Source organism: Cricetulus griseus, chromosome 5, assembly GCF_003668045.3.
Source record: "Cricetulus griseus strain 17A/GY chromosome 5, alternate assembly CriGri-PICRH-1.0, whole genome shotgun sequence".
NCBI classification, from domain to species: Eukaryota; Metazoa; Chordata; class Mammalia; order Rodentia; family Cricetidae; genus Cricetulus; species Cricetulus griseus.
Genome location: NC_048598.1, coordinates 30,928,966 through 30,953,679, shown reverse-complemented (window position 1 = coordinate 30,953,679; position 24,714 = coordinate 30,928,966). Strand labels below are relative to the sequence as shown.

The 24,714-nt window shown below is 40.0% G+C and overlaps 1 protein-coding gene across 1 annotated transcript in view; it reads right to left on the bottom strand.

Annotated features, from left to right (window-relative positions):
* The window catches only part of Klhl20 (kelch like family member 20), a 46,473-nt gene extending 24,022 nt beyond the window's left edge, over positions 1 to 22,451 (bottom strand). The window contains exons 1-2 of the mRNA XM_027417241.2: positions 22,303 to 22,451; positions 21,332 to 21,395 (exon numbers count right to left, since the gene is read on the bottom strand). Of these exons, the coding sequence (XP_027273042.1) occupies positions 21,332 to 21,354 (23 nt within the window). The 5' untranslated portion in view covers positions 21,355 to 21,395; positions 22,303 to 22,451. The remainder of the gene's footprint in view (positions 1 to 21,331; positions 21,396 to 22,302) is intronic.
* Positions 22,452 to 24,714: the final 2,263 nt, after the last annotated feature.

The window sequence follows — 24,714 nt, the reverse complement described above, 5'->3', positions numbered from 1 at the left end:
TATCCTTCTATGTAGAATGGGCTCCCAAAGTCCACTCCTATGCTAGGGATAAGTACTGATCTACAAGAGGCTCCATAGATTTCGGAGGCCTCCTCACTGACACCCACATTCATGGGGTCTGGATCAGTTCCATGCTGGTTTCCCAGCAATCAGTCTGGGGACCAAGAGCTCCCCCTTGTTCAGGTCAGCTGTTTCTGTGGGTTTCACCAGCCTGGTCTTGACCCCTTTGCTCATCACTCCTCACTCTCTGCAACTGGATTCCAGTTCAGCTCAGTGTTTAGCTGTGGGTGTCTGCTTCTACTTCCATCAGCTGCTGGATGAAGGCTCTAGGATGGCATATAAGTTAGTCATCAATCTCATTATCAGGGGAGGGCATTTAAGGTAGCCTCTCCACTGTTGCTTAGATTGTTAGTTGGTGTCATCCTTGTAGATCTCTGGACATTTCCCTAGTGCCTGATTTTCTTTAAACCTATAATGGCTCCCTCTCTGATGGTATCTCTTATTTTGCTCTCCTCTATTCTTCCCCCTACACAACCTTCCTGCGCCCTCATGTCCTCTTCACATTCTCCTAGCTCTCTCTCCCCATGCTCCCAATTTGCTCAGGAGATTTTCCCTTTCCCTTTCTCTGGGGGACCATCCATGTCTCTCTTAGGGTCCTCCTTGTTTCCTAGCTTCTCTGGCGGTGTGGATTGTAGGCTGGTAATCCTTTGCTCTATGTGTAAAATCCATATATGAGTGAGTGCATACCATGTTTGTCTTTTTGTGACTGGTTTACCTCGCTCATAATGGTTTCTTCTATTTCCATCCATTTGCCTGCGAATTTCAAGATTCCATTGTTTTTTTCATTTGGTGCTACTTTACTATTTCTAGTTACAGTTTAGCACTGAGTCTGCAACACAGAGTTTAGGCTGCATGAAGTCAGGAAGAAAACAGCCACAAACTCCCCCTACCCCCATTAAACATATTTAATACTCTATTTCTTTGATTCTAACTTTCAAGGTATGAACTATTACTCCAAATGACATGTAATTCATCTTAAGAAGTCTTATCAGTCAGGCATGACGATGCATGCCTGTAATCCTAGTACTTAAGAGGCCGAGTTAAGCCGATCAAGGACAGTCTTGGCTACATAGCAAATTCTTGTCTCAAAACAAGTCTTATTTAATCTAATAAGGTATGTGTCCAAAAATATAGGTCAATTATAATGGTTCTAAAGGATTTTCAAAAAGTCAGCACATACCCACCTACATATACACCCAAAATCACAAAATCAAAAGCATAGTTATATAAAGAATGGTATGCCAGCTGATGCTGGGCAACTGCTGAGAGCTCAACACAGTCAGACAATTCTGTGATCTATCGTAAGAGGAAAGCTTCAGATCCACCTGTGACTAACAATGAAGAATTAGATAAGTGCTAGGTTTCCACCAGTGAGAAAAGCTCTGTGTCACGTTAGTATAGTATTTACATTTCCAAAGTTATTAAATCAACATGACTTATGAACAGGGCAGCTGATAAATAAACTGTTGTAGACTGTTCATCAACAGTAAAAGAATAAGATGAAGTATTTGCTGACACATTTACAGGTGGAAACGAACAGTGTGAAGTAATACAACTCCTTTGCCTGCATAAATCTGGGTTATTTTCTCTCAATCATCAAATCTAATACTAGAATACTAACACTATTTTGGTATAAATTTCATATTTATCCAAACTTTTTAGCTATAATTAATTATTTTAATTATTTTGTTCTGTTCTGATTTATTGAAACTTGGATTTTGTGTCCTCGACAGGTCTGAACTCACTCTATAGCTCAGGCTGGCCTAGAACTCGCAAAATAGTTCAAGCTGACCTTGAATTCATGGTATTCCTCCTGCTCCAACCTTCCAAGTACAGGGATTACAGACATGAGGCATCGTACTTGGCTTCTAGGTTCTTTAACCCTAAACTGGGTATCCACTGCACAAAGACAGGTAAGCTGATGCACAGAAAAGCTTTCCATCTAGTGCTTGTTACACACTTGCAGTTTAAAGTCAGAAATATTGTAATAAAACTATCTAAATTTCTCTTAAATAAGTTGGTTATTCTTATCCATATTAAAATTAAATTTCTCACTGGGTGTGGTGACGCCTTTAATCCCAGAACTCTCGAGGCAAAGACAGGCAGATCTCCGTGAGTTCTTGAGCAGTTGAGGCAGGATTTTTATGGGTAGATTACAGAGTGAAATCCTGTCTCAACAAACAAAGATAGCTCAGCAGGTTTTTGAGGTTGCTGCCAAGCCTGATGACCTCAGTTCAATCCTGGGCACCTATGTGGTGGAAGGAGAGAACCATCTCCTGCAAGTTGTCTTTCACTTGTGTTCTATGACAAGTACATCAAGTACATTTGTACATATACAGATAGAAAAAATTAAAAGTAGTATGCTTAATATTTGAAGTTATTCTGAATTAAGAATTCGGCAGGTCCTTGACTATTTTAACAGTGTAAGATATGGGTTCCATCTCATGGAGTGGGTCTTATATCCAATAAGAAGTAGTTACCCCAGAACATTTGTGGTACTCTTGTACTAGTGTATCTTGAAGGCAGGTCATTGTAGGTCACAGGGCTTGTAGCTGATAATACTGATGATTACTTTTCTTCTCTGGTAGCATAAAAAGTACCTTCCAGAATCATGCGCTCTAGTCAGTAGCTCAATTTCTCCATGTTGAATGACATAAGTAACCAATCTCCAACAATAGGAGGGCTTGACCAGGTGACGGAGAGTAACAACTCAACAAGATGTAATCCATTCCTGGCACTGGAGGTTTTACTTGGTGGCAAAAGATGGGGCATTGTCTCCTGAATTATATGGTAATTCCATTTCAATTCCTTTCATATGTGTATATATTTTAGAAAGCTTCTACAGTAGTAGGCTTCCACATGTCTTTTCAAAAGGCCTTTAATATTAGCTGTCCCTCCTCATATCCCTATTTTACCCTGCTCTCCCACCCCACCCCACCTCCATTTAATCTTCCTGTTCTACTTTCCCTTTGGACTAAACAGATCACTGGCTCTAGGGAAAAACCTACTACTATTATTCTGCTAAAGGAACAAAGCAATAAAATGACTCCTAATGACATACTGCTAAACTGATAGCTCAACCTTCATTAGAGAAGCTGCTCTTTGTTGTAGACAGTAATTAACACAAAGACCCACAACTAGACAGAGAATACAGACAGTGAGACTTGGGAGCATTTGGCCTTAAATGGGATCTTTTTCAAACCTCTCCCCTAAAGGTTCGGGGATCTATGTGGAAGAGGAGGTGGAAAGATTCTAAGAAGCAGAGGTAGTAGATGGTCAAGCAGTGCCTCCAAATACAATGGGACTGGTGCACATATGAACTCACAGACTGTGACAGAACACTGAGAAGGGGAAGTGGACACACAGTCCCACCTCTAACCAAGAAGCTATGAGAGACTGATACGGGCTGGGAAAGGGAAAATCAGTTTTCTCCAATGATGAAGTGTCACTGGGTGTATCAACCACAGTCCAGGGCAGGCCCCATGCCCAGAAGTAGTTGGCCAACACAAACAGACTCCATGGGTTTGTGTGTGTGTGTGTGTGTGTGTGTGCTTTTAATTGTGTGTTATAATTTTTAAAATATTTATTTTATTTTATGAGCATTGGTGTTTTGCCTGCATTCATGTCTGTGTGAGGCTGTTGGATTCCCTGGAACTGGAGTTACAGACAGTTGTGAGCTGCCATGTGGGTGCTGGGAACTGAAGCCAGGTCCTCTGAAAGAACAGCCAGTGCTCTTAACCGCTGAGCCATCTCTCCAGCCTCCTTGTTTTCATTCTTATTGTTTATTTTTTCAGAGAGAAAGAAAATGAACATGAAGTTGGATGGATAGGGAGGTGGGAGGATCTGGAAAGGGTTGGGGGAAGAGAAAGAATATAATTAAAATATTCTGTATGATTTTTTTTTTTTTTTGAGACAGAGTTTCTGTGTAGCCCTGGCTGTCCTTATTCTGTAGACCAGGCTGGCCACAAACTCAAAGAGATTTTCCTGCCTCTGCCTCCTGAGTGCTGGGATTAAAGGAGTGTGCCATCACTGCCTGGCAAAAAATGTTTTTAAACAAAAAATATTCATTAAAAAAATTCTGTTAACGCCAGGCGGTGGTGGCGCACGCCTTTAATCCCAGCATGCGGCTGGCAGAGGCAGGGGATCTTTGTGAGTTTGAGACCAGCCTGGTCTACAAGAGCTAGTTCCAGGACAGCCTCCAAAGCCACAGAGAAACCCTGTTTCGAACCCCAAAAAAATTCTGTTAAAGAAGCAAAGTAGAAAACTTGAGATCACAAAGATAAGGAGTCTAAACTGATTGGTGCACGCCTTTAATCCCAGCACTTGGGAGGCAGAGGCAGGCAAATCTCTGTGAGTTCAAGGCCAGCTTGGTCTCCAGAGTGAGTGCCAGGATAGGCTCCAAAGCTACACAGAGAAACCCTGTCTCGAAAAACAAAACAAGGAGAGAGAGAGAGAGAGAGAGAGAGAGAGAGAGAGAGAGAGAGAGAGAGAGAATTTCAGGTTCAGTGAAGACATACACTGAACAGAATTTCAGGTGAAATGTTTTTAGTTACCTATCCACTTATGGCAGGGGAAGCCAGGATTGAAGAACCAATGGTAATCTCCTCGAAACCTCAGCTAGTTAAAAAAAAAACAAAAAAACTAACAAATATCCTTTATAATTAGGTGATAGATGCTGATTTAATATTCAACTTTTAATTTTCAAATCCCTCTAACCACTCAGTCTTCCTACTTGCATTACTTATTTGTATGCAAAGGTTTTGTTCACAAATGAAGGGGAAGAGGGATAGCCCTTCTTTTGATTAAAGTATCAAGTATTCTACCTTAGTGGCATTCATGTGGTGTGATGCATTTACTCAATTGCGCACAGTAACAGCTGGAAACCAAGAGCTGGGCTGTTCTTTCCATTTCTGATCAAAGCATGCTGGAAAAGACTTTCTATTATGGTAATATTTGTGATGGACTACAAAAATATAAAGTTAACCAGATCTCATTTGGGTAAAATAAATTCTGCCACACTGTTTTTTCTCACTGACAGTGAAGAAAACCCATACATATTTAATGACTAGAAGCTGGAATCACATTTCTCCCTGGTTTTGGTCCATTATTCTTTCCCGTAAACGAGTAAATCACAAATATAGGGGAATTGATTTTCACTCTGTAGATAATATACAGGCCACTAGAGTCATCTCTCTATGTCTGAAGTAACATTCTGCTTGTATTTACCTCTACTCAGTCACCATTAAAAGTTTTGTCAAGTGAATCCTCAAGGGGTGATATACTGAGGTGGTTCTTAGGCTCCCTATCTTTGAGACCTAAAGTTTTCTACTTTGCTTCTGTCAAGAGTCCTGTCTTAGGGAATCATCATCAAAGAGACCAGAGAGACTACATCCAGCAACTGATGGGAGCAGACACAGAGTCCCACAGCCAAACATTAGGCAGAGCTCTGGAAGTCCTACAGAGGACGGGAAAGATGGATCAGAGGAACTGGGGGATCAGGAACACCATGAGAACACAGTCCACAGAATCAATTGGCAGGGAATCAGGGAGGCTTGCAGAGATCAGGAAGCCTGGTCTGACCTAGGTCCTCTGCATATGTGGCTGAATAGTTTGGTGTTCTTGTGGGATTCTTAACAGAGGCTGTCACTGACTCCTTTGCCTACTTGTGTAAGCCATTTTCTCCTACTGGGTTGCCTTGATCAGCCTTGATGTGATGGTAGTGCTTGGCTTATCGTGGCTTGTTATGCCATGTTTGGTTGATGTCCTTGGGGGGCTTGCTCTTTTCTGAGGGGAGACAGGATCTGGAGGAAAGGGGAAGTGTAGAGAGAAGGGGGGGAGGGGGAGGAGGAGAAATGCAGTTGGGACATAATGTATGAGAGAAGAATAAAAAAATTCTGCTCATACCACCGGGGCTAGCTCACCCTCATGCACACCACCAGGACAACGTGGGACCACGGTCACCAACACAGACCTTGGCTGCAGTAGAGCCACAGACTCAGACATCATCATGGCCCCAGGTGCCAGCACAGGACACAGATCAGCTTATCCCCCACCCCCATGTCAGCATGGCCCTTTGGATGTCTGAATGGCCTTAGGCAGTCGCCCAGGCCACAGACATCCCAGTGGCCCACAGTGGCAACACAGGCCAAGGACATCACCAAGGAACCAGACATGGCCCTTGGCAGTAGCTGAGACCCTGATGTCACCATGGCCTCAGGTGGTGGGACAGGCCACTTCAAATCAGTAGCAACATTGCTTCAGGTGGCAGCACGGGCTCTGCTACAGGCCTGTTCCTCACCACCATCTCATCTCCAGTTCCACCTCTCTCCACAGCACACCAACTGTTTCTCTCCCATCTTTCCACCAGGAACTAGCTTCCCCATATCTCCATTATATATTTATTTATCACAGTGACACCTGCTGCCCTGGCCCATGGGGGCCAGAACAGGTGCTTGGTGTCCCTGAACCACTCTGAAAAGTTTCTAGACCCACATTAGATTAGATTACTTTGGGTGCAGGAATACTAAGTATAATGAACCTTATTTAAAAGCACCACGTGTGTCAGATCAGTTTGAATCAGCCAGGCTTTACTATGATTATAGAAAAAATATGTAAGTCCACAGGCATTCTTTATACATAGTCTTCTGAAAGTTTAATATTACATCAGCTGTTTGGAGGTCTGGATTTTTCAAAATGAGAGTGTTATAAATAGGATTAGGTTTAGTTGTAAAATGCAGAGTGCCTCACAAGCAACTAAAAAATGAAACAACGGGCAAGAAAACAGTTACACACATCCGATTTAGTCAAGAATGTGGGTACAAAGAGAAGGGAAAGGACACCACTTTAAAAAGTTATTCTAAAACTTGTTGCTATTGGTTTTGGATTTCAAGTAAATATGTTAGGGTGGGGTGACAGCTGGGGCCTGGAGAATATTTGTATATAAATAACCACTGTTGAAGCCTGTAAGCTGGGTATTTCCTGTGTATTAAGTATGTGTGGTCCAAGCTGTAACTCCAGTTCCAGGGCATGACATGCTCACAAACTCTTCTGCATGTGAGTTCCTATATGAGGACACTATACACACAGTGTATAGACATACATTCTGGGAAAATACCCACACATAAAATAAATCTTTAAAAAAGGACATGTTCTAGAGGCTACAAAAATTATTTTTCTTTAAGATCCGCAAACAAACAACAAAACCCAAAATCCCACAACCTAAGTGGAGTGGGAGAGAGCCTATAAATCACTTCAATCTGATGATCACTGCATTACAGAACTAAGGTGTACTGTCTATGTATGTATTTACAGTCTTTGCATATTAATAGTCTCCAAGTTTCCAAACATGGAAAGCATCCTTCCTTGTTCAACATATGAGCTGTTATCCAGCTCAAATCAGGTACATGTAGATGTAGAATAAAGAAGCTACTGTGATTATCTGTGACTTTCTTAAAACCCCGACCCTTTGAGCAGAGAGGTCTCCTGCAGCTTTGGGATAAACCACAGTTTCCTCCTGGAGCCGATTCATGTGAATGCTACAAGGAGGGCAGTTTGTAGGGTTATTCTGCAATAAAATAAAGGTTATTATTATTATTAGTTATGCAGCTTTCTGTATTAATCTTAATTATTTAAAACTCCAGGGACTGCACCAAATATAGATTCTTTTGATTCAGTCATCAAGAAGACCTTCACTTGTAAAATATGGGAAGACTCAAGTACTTGGAGAAAGAGGTCTACAAGATGAATTTCAGATTTAGCATAACAAAACTGAATTTAAGTCCCCTTTTCCCAGCTAAAAGTAAGTAAAATGATGTAAGGAGATATTTATTGTTAGTGTCTCTCTCTCCCTCCCTCCCCCCCCTCTCTCTCTCTCTCTCTTTCTCTCTCTGTGTGTGTGTGTGTGTGTGTGTGTGTGTGTGTGTGAATGTACATTTGTGTTTGGAGATCAAGGGACACCTTTCCAAAGCTGGTTCTCTCCTTCCACTATGGGTTCTGGGCAATGAACCCAGATCATCAGGCTTGATGTCAACTGTGGACCTGCTAAGCCATCTTGCCAGCCCCCAAATTTCAATATTATCTCTTAGTTTCTAAAATATGGTTAAGGTTTATTATCTTTAAAAAAGGTTATTTCAGGCTGGGCTTTGATGGCGCACACCTTTAATCCCAGCACTCGAGAGGCAAAGACAGGCAGATCTCTGTGAGTTCCAGGACAGCCTCCAAAACAATACTGAGAAGCCCTGTCTCGAAAAACCAAAAAAAAAAAAAAAAAAAAAAAGGTTATTTCAGTTAATATACAAGAAGCAATTTATAATTTATGAACCAAAAATGGAGGCAGGAACCTTATAAAGAATAGTTTAAATAACTGGCAAATAATAGAATTAAGAAATTTGGATTTTCATAATCATTATATTGTGAACACACAGAGAAAGACAACCTATGTCTATCAGTTACATAATATAAAGAGCTGTTTACTCAGGACTGAAGAAAATTCAAATATGCATCAAGAAGCAACTGGAGAACTTAATTATTTAGAGTGGAAATGCACAGATAATCAGAAAGAGGGCAAACAAGCTGGGGTTGGTAGATTGATGCTGTAATTCCAGTATGTGGAAGGCTGAGTTAGCCAACTGTGAGACAGAAGCCAACTCAGTGACACAACAGATCTTATTTAAAAAACAAATAACCAAAACCAAGCAAATAAAAACTCCAAACCAAAAACATTCAACAGCTATCAACAAAACAAATATAACCCCAAACAAAAAAGAAAAGGGGAAGGAAGGAATAAATCCAAATAAAAAATAAACTATTATTAAGGGCAGGGTGGGCTGGGGATAAGGCAAACACTCTACCATGAGTTACGCCCAAATCAGACAATGTAATTTTGGAGGCGATGGATATATGCAATGCTGTGATGATGGTGACACCGATGTGATTGTTAAAATCTTCAGTCACATAGGAGACACACCTTCAGGCTCATCTGTGAGGGACTGTTTAGAATAGGTTAACAGGTCCACACTCTGCCCTCTGTCCTGCAGCAGGTGCCCGAACCTCAGAGCCCTCATCCAGTGGCTGATGGAAGCAGAGGCAGACATCCACAGATATACACTGATCTGAACTCTGGAACTTAATTGTAGAGAGGGAGGAATGAAGATCGAAGGGGTCGGTACCAGGCTGGTGAAACCCACAGAAACAGCTGGCCTGAACAAGGGGGTGCACATCGACCCCAGACTGCTGTCTGGGAGGCTTGTACAGGACTGATCCAGACCCCTGAACATGGATGTCAATGAGGAGGCGTCTGCACTCTAGGGGACCCCTGGTAGTGGATTAGTATTTTTCCCTGGTGTAAGAAGGGACTTTGAGAGCCCATCCCACGTGACAGGATGCACTCTTGGCCAGGACACATGGGGAAGGGCCAAGGCCCGGCCTAGGATGATGTGGTGGACTTTGGGGAGTCCCATGGAGGGCCCTACCCTGCCTGGGGATTGGAAGGAGGATGGGGTGGGGGTAGGTCGGGGGTGGGGGAGGAGAGATGGGGGTGAGGGGAGGGAGAGGGAGAAGAGAGTGATATGTGAAACAAGCTTGTTCCTAATTTGAAAAAAAAAAAAAAAAAAAGACTTAAATGTTCTGAGAATAAATTTAGACCATGAATCCTATTGAATTATCTATTGATGTTTAAAATGTATACTGGAAAAAAATCATATATATTTTCCATTTGAAAAAAAAAAAAAGAATGGGTTAACAGAGGTGAACACATCCCCTCAAATGCAGGCAATGGCAGTCCCTGGGCTGGGGTCCCAGACTGCATTAAAAGGAGAAAGCGAGCTGAGCAGCAGTGTTCTCCACTCTATTCCTGATGAATGCAGTGTCACCAGCTTTCTCAAGTTCCTTCCAGGACTTCCCTGCCATGATAAGCTGTACCTCTCTTAAATTGCTTCGGCAGGTATTTTGTCATACCAACAAGGAAAGTAACTAATACAACAGGTGTGTTCATAGATCCAAACTCATCAAATGTATACATTAAATATGGGTAATGTTTGTATATTATATATCAAAAAGGCTTAAAAATAGTTTTTAGCCAGGTGGTGGTGGCACACACCTTTAATCTCAGCACTCGGGAGTCAGAGGCAGCTAGATCTCTGTGAGTTCAAGGCCAGCCTGGCTTACAAAGTGAGTTCCAGGACAGCCAGGGCTGTTACACAGAGAGACCCTGTCTCAAAAGACAGACAGTCAGATAGACAGACACACTCACACACACACACACACACACACACTGCAAAGGACACATGCACACACATACACACACACACACACATACACACACACTGCAAAGGACACACACACACACACACACACACACACACACACACACACACACACTGCAAAGGTAAAATATTGAAGTATTTGTTTCACATCATCGAGACAGGTTTGGATATGACAGACAAAAACTAATTAGTACAAATGATTTGCTTTGCTGTATGACAGGGACATCGCACGGGGCTTTTCCAGTGCATTTCTTTTCTGACACTATAAGCACTAAGAAGTTCTATAGTATTCCAAAGGCACTGTGCTACTTACAAAGGGGACAGGGAACACAGAGACGGCTCAGCAGTTAAGAGTATGGTTCCCAGTACCCACACTAGGCAGCCCACAACTGCCAGGAACTCTAGCTCCATGATGCCTCCAATATCGCAGAACATCCTCCCCACAATAGATAATTCTAAAAAGGTGGAGATAGGTAACTCAAGCATTCTGGCCACTGGATCAGCCCCATTTAAGTCTCTTTCAGACACCAAATATCTAAGACTATACTGGTCTGAAAAAGACAGTGTCTCGCTCACTTTGCTTCCCTCAAAGCTGTAATAGTTTAATACAGTTTGTTTAATAAAGCACAGGGGTGTTTCAAGAGTCTCCTAAAAGGAGAGGAAACTAACAACATTCTAGGAAGAAACTGTACTTACAAGACAAAGGCATGATATTGAAAGCATAGAACACAGTTCTTTTTTTCCCCAATAGCAACTTATTTTCCAAAATTATGTAACTTTGGTTGGCTTTAGTACATAGGTGATTAATATTCTAGAGTACAAACTGTTCATAATTTCCAACATCTGGTAGAAGCAACATTGCTTATGCTTGACAATTTAAAATCTGATACTTAAAGCTGAGTGTTAAAGGCTAATCTTACAACCCACACAAACAATCAGGGAAGCATTTAAAAATACATGTTTGCCGGGGCCGGAGAGATGGCTCAGCGGTTAAGAGCACTGACTGTCCTTCCAGAGGTCCTGAGTTCAATTCCCGGCAACCACATGGTGTCTCACAACCACCTTGAATGAGACATGGTACCCTCTGCTGGCATGCAGGCAGAATACTGTATACATAATAAATAAGTACAATCTTTAAAAAAAATACATGTTTGCTTATTTTATGTACATGGGTATTTGGCCTACATGTGTGTCTGTGCATCACATGTGTGCCTAGTACCTGCAGAGGCCAGAAGAAAGAATCAGATCCCTTGCAACTGGAGAAAAGGAAAGTTCTGAGCTGCCATGTGGTTACTGAGAATCAAACCCAGGACCTAAAGAAGAGCAGCTAGTGCTCTTAACCATTCAGATATCTCTAATAGTGCCTAACTGCCTTGTATGTAGTAGATGATGGGAGAATAAATGACATGGTTGATGTTGGTACAAATCAAGCTTCTGAAAGAAAAAACAAAATCACCATTAAAGAGGGAAGACTAATTAGAAAATTCCCATAGCACTGATATTAAATGTTGAAACCAAAGTGTTAGTGTTCTGACTTTAATTATTAAGTTAATTAAATAAGATAGTATTGTTGAACTCTTATCTGAATACATCTTCATTTCATTTAGGTATAATGTGGATAAGCTAATTTTTGCATAACTACTTTGTTCTTTTAAAAGTATAACATTAAGTGAGGTGTGGTGTAATGCCAGCACTTGAAAGGCTAAGGTTGGAGCATGAGGTACATACCAAAGTCCTATCAACAAAATACAACACTCCCCCAAGTCTGTCTTAGCATTACACATACATATATCAACACATACACTTTGTGTTCTGATTACTGCATTAATATATATTCTGACTTTTTCCTATAGACTCATTAACTATCTACTTTTCAAATTTAGAAAAGTAATTCTATTTCTGTCTTATTTTTTGAAACAGGGTTTTGCTATGTAGCCCAGGCTGGCCTACACCTTATGATCCTCTTGCCTTAGCCTCCTCCTACTGAGATCGAAGGCATGTACCACCATATCTGAGTGAAAGTAACTCTTGAATTGAGTCATTCTCCAAAGCACTGTCCCTTAATTCTCTACTCTGGACAAACATTTTGGAGGAATTAATCTACTCTAATAGTGCCCATCACCCACACACAAATGGCTAAAGGATTCCTATTTCTTACTTGGGTAATACTGAATTGGGATCCATGTTAATGTCCCACTATCATCAAAACTGATTTCTTGGTTCTCTCCCTTAAACTTTCCCAGATTAACAGAGAAAAATCTTAATTCTTTCAGTTGCTCAATCCAAAACTCCTTAGAGTCCCTTCCCATCACACCCTCAAACCCAACCACCAGCAAACCCTGCTACCTTCAAATAGGATCCAGCTGTTTCCCTACATCCATACTGGCTTGGCTTTCATGTTAATTTTGGCTATTCCCATCCTTTTCTCACCCAGACTATTACAACAACCTTATGAATTATAGTCTTAATCTTCTTTTTGCCAGTTTATATTCCTTCACTAAACAACATCAGAGTTCCTCTGGTAAAGTAAATCATATCTTTAGAGCTACTCCTGTGCTTGAAACCTTTTGAAAATGCCCAGAGGGGAGACAAAGCTTAGTTAAGGCTCGAAAGCGCTGGGACCTTCTCCACGCTGAGTCTTTGAGCATCTCTTTGCTCTCTGCTCCCCAGCTACAGACTTTCTTGCTGGCCTGGGGACAAAGTCAAGCTTCTTTTGCTTTAGTTCTTTATTCCTTCTTCCTGAAAGGTCTTCTCCCACATATTTGCAGAGTTCACTCCTTCATTCCTTTCACACATTTGCTAGACTACCAATTTATCATACCATTCTCTATGAAATAATTCATATTTCTACTACTCAGAATCGTTCACCTTGTTTAATGTTTCTTCATAAATACATAATATATTGGCTCTTTCCTTCAATTAAAATAAAAGCTCTTTGAGAACAAATGCTTCTGTTCTTTCTTACATGCTGCTATACCCCAACACTTGGATCAAGAACCCACTAAGGAGCTGCTTATGAATTAACTTTTCTTCTTGTTAAAAATGCATATCCTCCAAATGTTCTCGTCTAGTTCTCATGCAAGAACACCAAGTTTGTAATTAGGCCAACACTGGTCAAACTTAGGCTCCTTACTTACTAGGCTAGGAAAATTACCCAACCTGGCTTGTCTTAGTAATCATTTCTACTGCTGTGATGTTGGGATGAAACATCATGACCAAAGAGTGCTGGCGAGGGTATGGGGAAGGGGAAGGATCTCTCTGGCTTCTACTTCCACATCATAGTCCATTAATAAAGGAAGCCAACACAGGAAATCAAACAGGACAGGCACCTGAATGCAGGAGCTGATGCAGAGGCCATAGAGGAATGCTGCTTACTGGCTTGCTCCCTGTGGCTTGCTCAGCCTGCTTTCTTACAGAACCCAGGATCACCAGCCCAGGGGTGGACCCGCCCTCAACGGACTGGGCCCTTCCACATTGATCACTAATTTAGAAAATGATCTACAAGCTTGCCTAAAGCCTGATCTTATGGGGGCATTTCTCAATCGAGGCTCCCTTCTCTCAGATGACTCCAGCTTGTGTCAGGTTGACATAAAGTAGCTAGTACATGTCTCATCTCTATGTTCATCATGTGTATGTGAGGATAACTGTACTTACTTCATAAAGACTGACAATGTTAAGCTTTCTCTAAATTAGGTCCTCTGACTCCATATGCAGATCTTTTTCATCACAAACTGTCTTGGTAAACTGGACCAAGTATTTAAAATGGAAATGATTTTGGAAATCTGCTCTATGTGCCTGCCTATTATTCTTAGGAGAAAAAGAAAACATGCAGGCACATGGCTGTATTATGCTGCTCTTCTAAAATAAGCAGGCATAAGAACAGGGATACTGCTAAGCTGAGATAATAATTTTAAATATTCTGGGAAGCTGTATTTAACTCTAGAAGTGTTTAAGTCTAGACATTGTACTTAGTTCTATTGAGTTTGTTCTGTTCCTCCTTTTTTCTGCTATTTATCTTTGTAAATTCATTTAAGAATCCAATCTCCTTCCCTAGTGTCATCTTCTCCAAAGAGTTTTATGGAAGGAAGCATCTTTCTCTGTATATTTTGTTTTCTTAGATACCAGTAATGAGAAATCATAAGCAATCTGGAAATAGGTCATGTTTATACCTTGCTCATTTATGCTCACAGCTTCTTTGCCTGGTAGAATAAATGCTCTGAAGAGGTAAGTGGCTCACTGAAGAGTAATAAGGCATAGAATTAAAATACAGAAGAAATGTGTCTTAGGCAGAAGGAAGTATTTCCCCTGGAGATTAATTTGCAGATCATTTTCTGGCAGTCAGGAGGAGAGGTACGAGATCATGGGAGGAATGGATAAGAATGTGAAATGTTTGCTGTGTAGAATATGAAGCAATGACTAAGGAGCCACAGAACTATTGATGGATAACACTGTCGGCTAAATGACATTATATACCATGAACATTGTAGCATAGATCTCTGTGGCTGGTTTTATTTGACAATACTCACTACTGTGGATCAGAGAATATAAATTCCTGAATTAATCTAGAGTTGGAAAAAACAACAGTCAAATATTCCCAAGACCCATTACTATACTAACAGCGATCTCAATTAAGGAACCATTTTCTGCAAATGGCTAATTTTAAAAACCACTACAATAGCAATTTTAGAAAACAACCCTTTTCACTCTAAAGCATTTATAATCAAAGATCCGTGGAGTGGAATGTTTCCTTAGACTTGTACATCCCTCCTTTTATACCCTTGCCTAGCAGTGTAAGTTTCTAGGTTTTTATCCCCAATACTTCATTTTTTAAATTTAGAAATTAACAGCTGGTACTTTAAGATTTGTTTGAGCTGACTCTCATTTATAGTTATAAATACACTTGAAAACACACTTGAATAGAGATTTGAACAAATTCTCAGAGCATAAATATCTCACTGAACTGGTTCTGCATACCAGAAAGACACCCACTAGACACTAGATTTCATTTCTAATTCCAGACAAAAAGCCTGGCTGCCTGTTTTAAAAAATATATATTTTTATTATGCTTAATTATGCATACTTGTATATGTGTGGGTGGGTGTGCAGAGCCGACAGGTGTCAGATTAACTTGGAGCTGGAGTTACAGGTGCTTGTGAGCTGCCTGATATGGGTGCTGGGAACCACGCCTGAGTCCTCTATAAGAACAGTATGTACTTGTAACTGCTGAGCCATCTCTCCATTCCCTGTCCATTTTTTAAAACTAGAAACAGGTTGTGGATATTTTAACTTTAAGACATCTCATCACTTGTTTACTGGATAAAAGTATAAGTTCCACCCCAGCGATCAAGGCAAAAAACCAAACAAAAACAAAAAAAAGGAAGGGCAAGTAGCCAGTAGCCATGTAAGCAAACTGCCCTCCATAGGTCAGGAAGTAGAAAACGGTTCCAGAGTACTTCTCAACACCTTGTCCCAATACTTTATTAGTAGAAAGCTGGGTAACAGAGCAATTCCAAATGAAAATATGACTAAGCAATGAAGCAGAGTATTCAATATTCTTGTGTCCCAGAAAGGAAAAAGAGGTGTTTTTGAGTAAGATAGCATACATAGTACATGCATGCCACACTGGAGAACAGTCAAATCAAGCAGATCTATCTGCTACTATTTTTAAGCATGCATTTCAGACTAGCTAGAATAAACAGGAAGTTGCGGCGAAAGCCTTTACTTGTTTTAGAATGTTTACTTGTCTTCCATTTAAATCCCATTTAAACACTCCTGGTACCCCTAGAATTCTGTCCTGGTTGTTATTCTAGTCCCTCATTCTAGTCCCTCATTCATACCCATAGCTTGAAAAACCTTCTGCATATTGGTTGGCTTATGATTTATTAAGTTCCAGCATAAATCTCTTTTCTCTCCATTTATACTTGGTTCCTTAGACACAAACTCCTAAAACATATGAGAGCCTGCTGGATGCTTATGACACTTGCTCATGTTTTAAAATGTATTTTATCCCATCAGGGCAGCACTCAATTTTCCAATTTGAAATCTGTGGAGAGTTATATTCTCTTCAACATAGATCTACCCCAGGTAATCTTTCAGTTAAGCTATTAGAACTCTTTCATGTTCATTTCTTTACTATTATTTTCTCCTTTTTCTTGCCAATCTATCACGTGGCTAAAATTCAGCCTAAACAAATTTTATCATTTTATCCGGATAAAATGATAAAGGACAAACTATTTCATGATTATGGCCTTGACTTATACAATTTTCCTTTGTTTTTCTTCATTCATATACTATATACTAAATTTAAGATATACTTATCATGTATATAACTCAGACACTTAAGTCTTACTGTCTCCCTCCCCACAAGCTTTTCCTTCTATATTTCTCCTTCACTACAATGTCCTTAATTACTCCCTGCTTGCTTCCATGCCCATCTCTTGCACCCCTACCTGAACCAAGGGCCTCACACATGCAAGGCAAGTGCTGTGTCACTGAGCTGAGTTACATCTCCAGTTCTAAGACTCTTTTTTTTTAATTTTAAAAGTGTGTGTGTGTGTGTGTGTGTGTGTGTGTGTGTGTGTGGTGCCGTAGTGCATGAGTGGAGGTCAGAGGACAACTTTTGAGAGTGGGTTTTCACCTTCCACCTTGAGGAAGGGTTTCTCATTTCTGCCTTCTAAGCTTTCAGAGGATTCTCCTGTCTGCCTCCCATCTCACAGTAGGTGTGCTGGAATTACAGATATGTGTCACAGCATCTATCTTTTTTATGTGGGTTCTAAGGACTAAACTCTGGTTGTCATGTTATACAAGGTAAGCACTTTTACCCACTGACCCATCTTGCTTGTCCTTAATCCCTTCTTTAGAGTTCTTGGGGTGGCCAGATGGTTCAATGGATAAAAGTTCTTGCTACATAGATCCAAAAACTGAGTCTGATCCTGGGAACCCATGTAAAAGTAGAAGGAACACATATTATGCTTATACATTTGAGCAAAAATCACCTACAATGATGTTCACTATAGAACATTGTTTAAGTATGGTGTGTACAAATGTCAGAATACTATTAACTATAAAAAAGAATAAGAGAGGTTTATATGTATTGGTCATTTAAAAATAAAAACAGCATCTTGCTATATAGCCCAGGTTAGCCTCAAACTCAGACTCTTCTTGCCTCAGTCCTGAGTGTAGGGACTACAGGAACATGCCATCAAACTGGCTCACATTTAATTTGTGAACTGGAATGATATGCTGACATTAATGTTTTGCTTTTCTAAATCTCTCCTTTCAGAACTATTCGGAATCCAACTTCAGCTCTAGCAAGTGCTGGACAGCAACCTCTGACAGTCTGATCTCTACAGCAATGCACATTGGCTCCTAAAGGGATAAAATAATAAAGGCCCAAATTACTTCATGGTTACAGTCTTGATTTCCACAACTTTTGTTTTGCTTGTTTGTCCTTTTGCAGCTAAGGAGGAAAGAAGGCCAAGGGTCTTCTTTTTTTCTTTTTCTTTTTTTTGGTTGTTGGATTTTTGAGGCAGCAGCTCATATAGCCAGGCTGGCTCCAAATTCGCTACATAGTTGAGTCACTTTATAATTATGTGCCACTCAACCCAGTTTATTCAGTGCTTGGAACCAAACAGGGCTTCAAGCATGACAGGCAAGAATTCTACCAACTGAGCCCATATCCCAGCCCTAATTTTTTTAAAGAGAAGATATTTTATACATGCTTGTACATGCATTACAAGGTCTTAAGAATAATGCAGATGAAATTGTTTATGCCTTTGAAGAACAGTGGGACCTGGGATCTGTCCTGGGAGACTCATTGTCACCATTTTTGTTGTTTTAAGAAAAAATCTTGTATAGCCTGTGCTGACCTCGAACTTGTTATGTAGTTGAGGATGACTTTTGATTTCTGATCCTCCTGTCTCCACGTCCCACATGTTGAGATTACAGGCATGCACTACTATGCCCCATTTTGAATATGCTGTTGAATCTTTCAAATGTAATGCCATATACATACCATCAAATAAATGAAACTTTTGCTAATAAAATGCCAGTTGATTTTATAAAACTGTATAGTTATGAATTATAATACCTTAAGTAGTTATACTCTTCATTTCTTTGTGCTGGGAGCCTTTAAATTCCTCTTCTGACTTTTATAAAGTATATGACAAATTGTTATAAACCTTAACTTACTGTGCTGTAAAACATGAAGTTACCTTTCTTATTTGGGAGCCTATTATTCAGCCTCCTTACATCCCCTGTCCTCTTGCTTTTCTAGCCTGTATTCTATTTTCTATTTATCTGAAATCATTTTACTCTAGTTTCTATTTCAGAGAACATGCAGCTTTGACTTTTTATATCTGGTTTATTTCATTTAACATAACAATAACAAACTTCTACCTAGGTGGGTGTCAATGATAGGATTTTTTTTTTTAATGTTTAAATAATGGTGTGTGTGTGTGTGTGTGTCTGTGTGTATGTTTACTCTTCTACTTTCTCTACTCAACGGAAACTTCAGATGATTATATATCATGTCTGTGTGCTACAATAAACATGGCAGGACAGGACTCTCTCTGATACAGTGATGTCATTTCCTTTGGATATATACATATACACACACATACAGTAATAGGATAGCTAGTCAAGTGATAGTTATAGTGTTAGTTTTTGCATTTTTAAATTGTTTTTGGAATTTTCATAGCGTTTTCCATAATAGGTGGAAAAACATATTAGGAGATGAATAGACTAATTACTTTGATTTGATCATTACATATCATGTACATGTATCAAATTGTCACACCTCACTGCATAAATATATACAATTGAAAAGAATGTTAAAACTACTCCCACCCAGGGGAAAAGCTGAAGGAGCTGTTCATCCAGACAATTATTCTTTAATCAATAGGTGCTATGGTTGCTATGGTGTCATGCATTAGGTGTGAACTTATAGTCTGTGAAGGAGAATGAGCATGCATCCAAATAATCACTTCGAAAAGAGTTATTTATTTATTTATTTATTTTTGAACATAATTTATTTTTATTTTATTTGTATCGGTATTTTGCATGCATGTATGTCTGTGTGAGGGTTTCAGATCTTGGAGTTACAGACAGTTGTGAGCTGTCATATGGGTGCTGGGACTTGAACCCGGATCCTCTGGAAGAGCCCAACTGATGACAATAAAGAGCTATGATTCAATAATTGATGGCATTAGAATTATACAACATCATTTTGAATAACTGACAGTATTGTGTAATAAAAATAAGGCAAGGGAAAAAGCTCCTCAGACTGAGTGGTTAAGTGAATATTTTATACAGAAATTACTAATAAACTAAGAATGTTGCCACAGTCTGACTTTCCTTTATAAAATCCCAGCACTGAGAAGGGGATTGGGCACAAAGCTTCACACTAACCAAGAAGCTATTTGCAACTGCTAGTTGTTGAGAGGAAAAGTCAGTTTTCCCTGGGTATATCAACTGCACTCCAGGGCAGGCCAGCGCAAAATATACTCCATGTTGCTGTTGTTATTGTTATTGTGTGTGTGTGTTTTAAGACAGAGAAAGAACATGAAGTTCCATGGTTAGGGAGTGGGGAGGAACTGGGGGAGGGGAAAGAAAATGATCAAACTATATTATATGATAAAAATTTTAAATAAAATTTAATTTAAAATTTTAAGTTCTTATTTTAGCAATTACTTAAGATATGATACTATGGCAACTGAGGATAAAACAAAATCTGTGGCTTTTGTAATCATGCTAGAAAATGAAGTGGTAAAGCACTTAATATTGTGTAGTGAGTTTCTTCTAGTACTTTACAATTCTTATTCTTACTGTAGGGTAAGCTATAATGCAGGGTCCATTATCCTAACGGAACATGTCACCTCTATGATGTCTTTTCATTTGTACATCTTAAAGCATTTGTGAACATTTATTAATTCTAAATATCACAGGCAGATACACCAGCGAAGTTAACAGGGCAAGAAAAGGTAAAATGGTTCAAAGCCAATTGATTAATCAGTAACAAATCCGGAAAAGGATATATATTCTCTCTCCTTTTACTTGAATGTGATCCCAAGATCTTGCTGCCTCTGCCTGCAAGGTGCTGGGCTTTACAGGGTTGCACAGTCATGTCCAGCCCTGTCCTTATGCTGTAATTTCCCTTTTCTTAAAGAATCTTTGTGTTATTTATCTTTGATGTTAAGCAACATATTACAAAATAAGAGTTTGACAATAATGAGTTTAAACAATGAGTCAATAGAATTGACTTGTTTCAATAAAGATTCTGGTATAATTTGTTAGGACGGACTGAGAAAAGACATTAATAAATTCTAGCAGCAAGACAGCCTGTAATTGTGCATAGTTTCCTCACACTTCTATTTTTCTACAGCTATTTTAGTCCTTAATCTTCTCCTTCATGCAACTATTTAATAAACATAATATATTACTGAACACCAGTAAAACAACCAAACCACGCCTAGGAATGCAGTATAGTGTCTTACAAATACTACTTTTATTTGGCAACAGAAATCTTCTATATTATACAAAGAATTAAATTTATAATAAACACACAAAGCATCCTATGGTTATATATAACAAAAATTACTATGCAAAAAAGGCATATTTAAGTATTAAGGACCTAAAAATCCAAACTCTCCCTAGAAATCTAACACCTACATTTCATTGAAAAGCTGCAGAGGGTGGTGGTGCACACCTTTAATTCCAGCACTTGGGAGACAGAGGCAGATGAGCTCTGTGAACCTGAGGCCAGCCTGGTCTACAAGAGCTAGTTCCAGGACAGCCAGGACTACATAAGTTCTTATTTAAAACAACAACGAAAAACAATCCAAAACAAACAAAAAAAGCTGCTAATTTCTGACATTGTTAGTTTTGATTTACTTGAAACAAGAATGATCAATTCCAAGCAGGGTTTAGTACGGTTTGTGAATAAAATGATTTTAAACGATGCACTGTTAATAGCCGCTAAGCTTCAATCAGTGAAATCTTAAATGGCTTACCTGCGCATTGGCTTTCCTTCCATGCACCATGAAAAGTATCTTTCACCGTATTCAAAAGCCGTACCTTAAGCAAGAGAAAAGCAGTAACTTACTAAAAACTGTTTCTGATTCTCCAGCAACCTTTGTAATCATTTCACTCATTTCGTCTGTAATCAAGAATCTTACATCCCGACATATTTTTTGTGCAGATGCATAATCATAAGAGAATGCAATGCCTTTAAGATGCCTATCATTAACTAAGGAGGCTAAGTCAATTGATTACTCGTGAAGGTGAGGGAAAGCGTGAAAGTAGTCATGATAGCTTCTCGGTCTTGTCTCCGTTCGAAATGCACTTGGAGATTTTTGTTTCGTTTTGAACTTCGCCCCCAAGCATATTTGCAGAACAAACACTTGATACCACAGCAGTTCTAACTCAATGAGTCGGAGCGGAAACATGTCTTAAACACTGGAAGGTTGTTAACTCATTCCGAAGTGACAGAGAGCAGGCCGAGGCATTTGCTTTTTAAAAACAACTCAGCTTCCGACCAGCCCGGACAGCTTGAACAAGGGCAGGGAAAGTATAGCTCCAGACTTACACTCTCCAGAGCCCTTGTCTTATTCCCCGAAATACTGTCCACCACTAGGATCTCACTGGCTTCCAAAGGTGACGTGGGAAGCACAGTGCTCACTCCCCTCAGAATCCCAAGTGAAGCTGTCCAGGATGCGGAGCCCTAGCGTCCCCAGAAAGCACAGCACAGCACAGGCTTCCCCTGGCTTCAAGACACCTTGGTCGGCCGGCAAGAAGCGCAGTCTGGCGCCCCGCAAGGCCCAACCCGGGCGCCCCAATAGTCTCTTTTCGGGGCTGACTGACAGGCGACCTACAAAGCACTGCCCTAACCGCACTGGGGCAGTTCGGCAAGTTGAGATCACAGATCCGCACAGCGAGACCTGGAGCTCTGCTCTCCATCCCCTGCTCTAAGGCTCTGACTTACTGGCTTTGACACTTTTTTCTCTGCAGCACCCTTCTCTGCCTCCTCCGCCCTCTCTGCCTCCACCTCTGGCGCCGCTAGCGCAGGCAGGATGCGGCTCCCACAGCGATTTCCTTTCTCGGCACCCGCCCCTATCCAGAAGCAGGAAGTGATCCTGTTCCTAAATCCTTCCCGCCGAACTGCACATGTTCGGGTAAGTGGTTCCGTCCTGGTTCCGGAAGTTGCTGCGCCTCGCGCTGTGTGTTTCCTATTTAGTGTTTCCGGATAATTTATTGATTTTTTTTAAAAACGGAGGCTTCCTCCCCTCCGCCTCCTTCTCCCCCTCCCCCCGCTATGTTTTACAGCATAGGCAACAGGAAGATGGTAAGTATTACCGGAAGCTAGGAATCTTGATTTGCTTGTAGCTTTTGGGTCCCTTTTTAGGGGATGCAATGCGGTCCATGATTGTGGATTGATTTCTTACCTCATGCATACAAGGAGTTGACTAGTATCTATCAGGCTCCTACTATGTGCAAGTCTGAGGATACACAAACAAATCACAAGACAAATCACAAACCTTTCCCTCTAATTTTCCACAGCACAGTTTCAAGATACTGGAGTTTAATCCAATATTCTGATGGCATCATTTTCCTTTAATATACTTTTTTGTGTGTGTGAACCCACTTTAGTACCAAGAGTAAAAAAACCTTTTTGTATTTTGTTCCAAAAATTTCCTCAATAATTAGCCATCTTATTTTTACAATATATTTTAAAACCAACCAAACGAAATAGGGGAAAGGTGAGGATTACAGTTTTGAGTATATCAGTTGTTTATTTTTGAAAACTATACTGCACTTAACTAAATCTTCTTTACCTGATCATTAAATGAAATCTACAGACTCTGTATAGTTGTTTCTGAGAGGAAATATTCCTAATATTAATCAACTTGTAGTGGGTGGATGATTAGTCCTCAGTATTGAAGGATTTATGACCATCATTCATATTTTGCTGATGGTACCAAAGCATTATATAACTTTCAAAAGGGCAAGGGCACCTGTGAAGCACCTTTTGGGGATGCACAGCATATCAGGGTTAGAGCCAGGACTTAATGCCATGTACAATGGTTCTAGAGTTTGGCCACAGTTACATTGCGTCTCCCTTCAGAAAGGCTCAAGAGTTTTTGTTCATCTATACTATTGGTATTTTCAACTTTAATTATACTTTGCCAATCTGGTGGCTATAAAATGGTTTCGATGTACATTTCTCTGGTTCATTGAAATGTCATTTTATATGTGCAGCTGGCAGTTAGGTTTCTTTTGTGCAAATTGCCTAAAAGACATCTTCACAGTGACCCTTAGAGTCTTCCAAAATATGAATTATAATTTTGTGGGATAACTAAGCTCAATGGGGCCTGACAGCTGGCCTACAGCATGCGCAGTAGATATTTCCTAACAGCTAGCCTGGGTCTGCCAGAGGGCCTTGACAATAGCAGTAAGTCTGACGAGAGATGACGTGGACAGTGACCATATCACCTCAGCAGATGCCTTCTCAGTGGATCTCCTCCCCTGGGGCAGGGTTGGGGGGAGTATATAAGGCTTACCCCTTCCTGCAATAAACTGAGCTTGTTGTTTCAACTTGTTCCTAATGCCTGTGTCATTGCTGTTGTGTCTACTTTCCCCCACTCCCAAAGGCACCCATCAGGATCATGCAACATAATTTTAGTTATTTATTGCTATAAATTTCAATAACAAGGGTTATATAAAAACCACTAAGCAATGCTAGTAACTAAAGATGTAATTTAAGCCTATAGCCAGGGTAAAAGTAACACTTTCTGTTCTTGTCAATCTATAATTCATTCTTCAACCCAGTGTAACCTGGCTTGTGCTTCTACTACTCTTATTTCTTTTCAAAGGGGAGCAGTTCAATGTGAATTGGCTCTTCATATTTATGTCAAGGCCTATCAAATGATACATAGAAATAAGAATATGGAAAACCTGGCATTTCCAATTATTATAGAACTCCTACAATCTCACTAAGTCTTCATCTTTGGGGATCCTGACTTTCTAGTTGAAAATGTACTTAAAATTGGTTTTACACTTTGTGGGACAGTGGCAACAAATATACTTTAGGGGCCAAGGAGCTTAACTTTTAGACTTTCAATTAGAAATACTATCTTGTTTATCATGTATGAACTACATAGATCCCAAGGTTTAGGTGTAAACAAGACCCATGGGACTCTTGTTTTGTCAAATCTTCATTCTTGGAGAAATAGACATTATAAAATTAATATATCATAATATAAAAGCACAAGTTATGTGATTGTTTAGTTACAATAGCAGTATAACTGAAAGTGACATTCAGGTTGCTAAGAAAATAACTAGCAGGGAGCCCATATCTGGTCTCAATAACAGGGGGAAGTATGGTTAGCTGCACTTA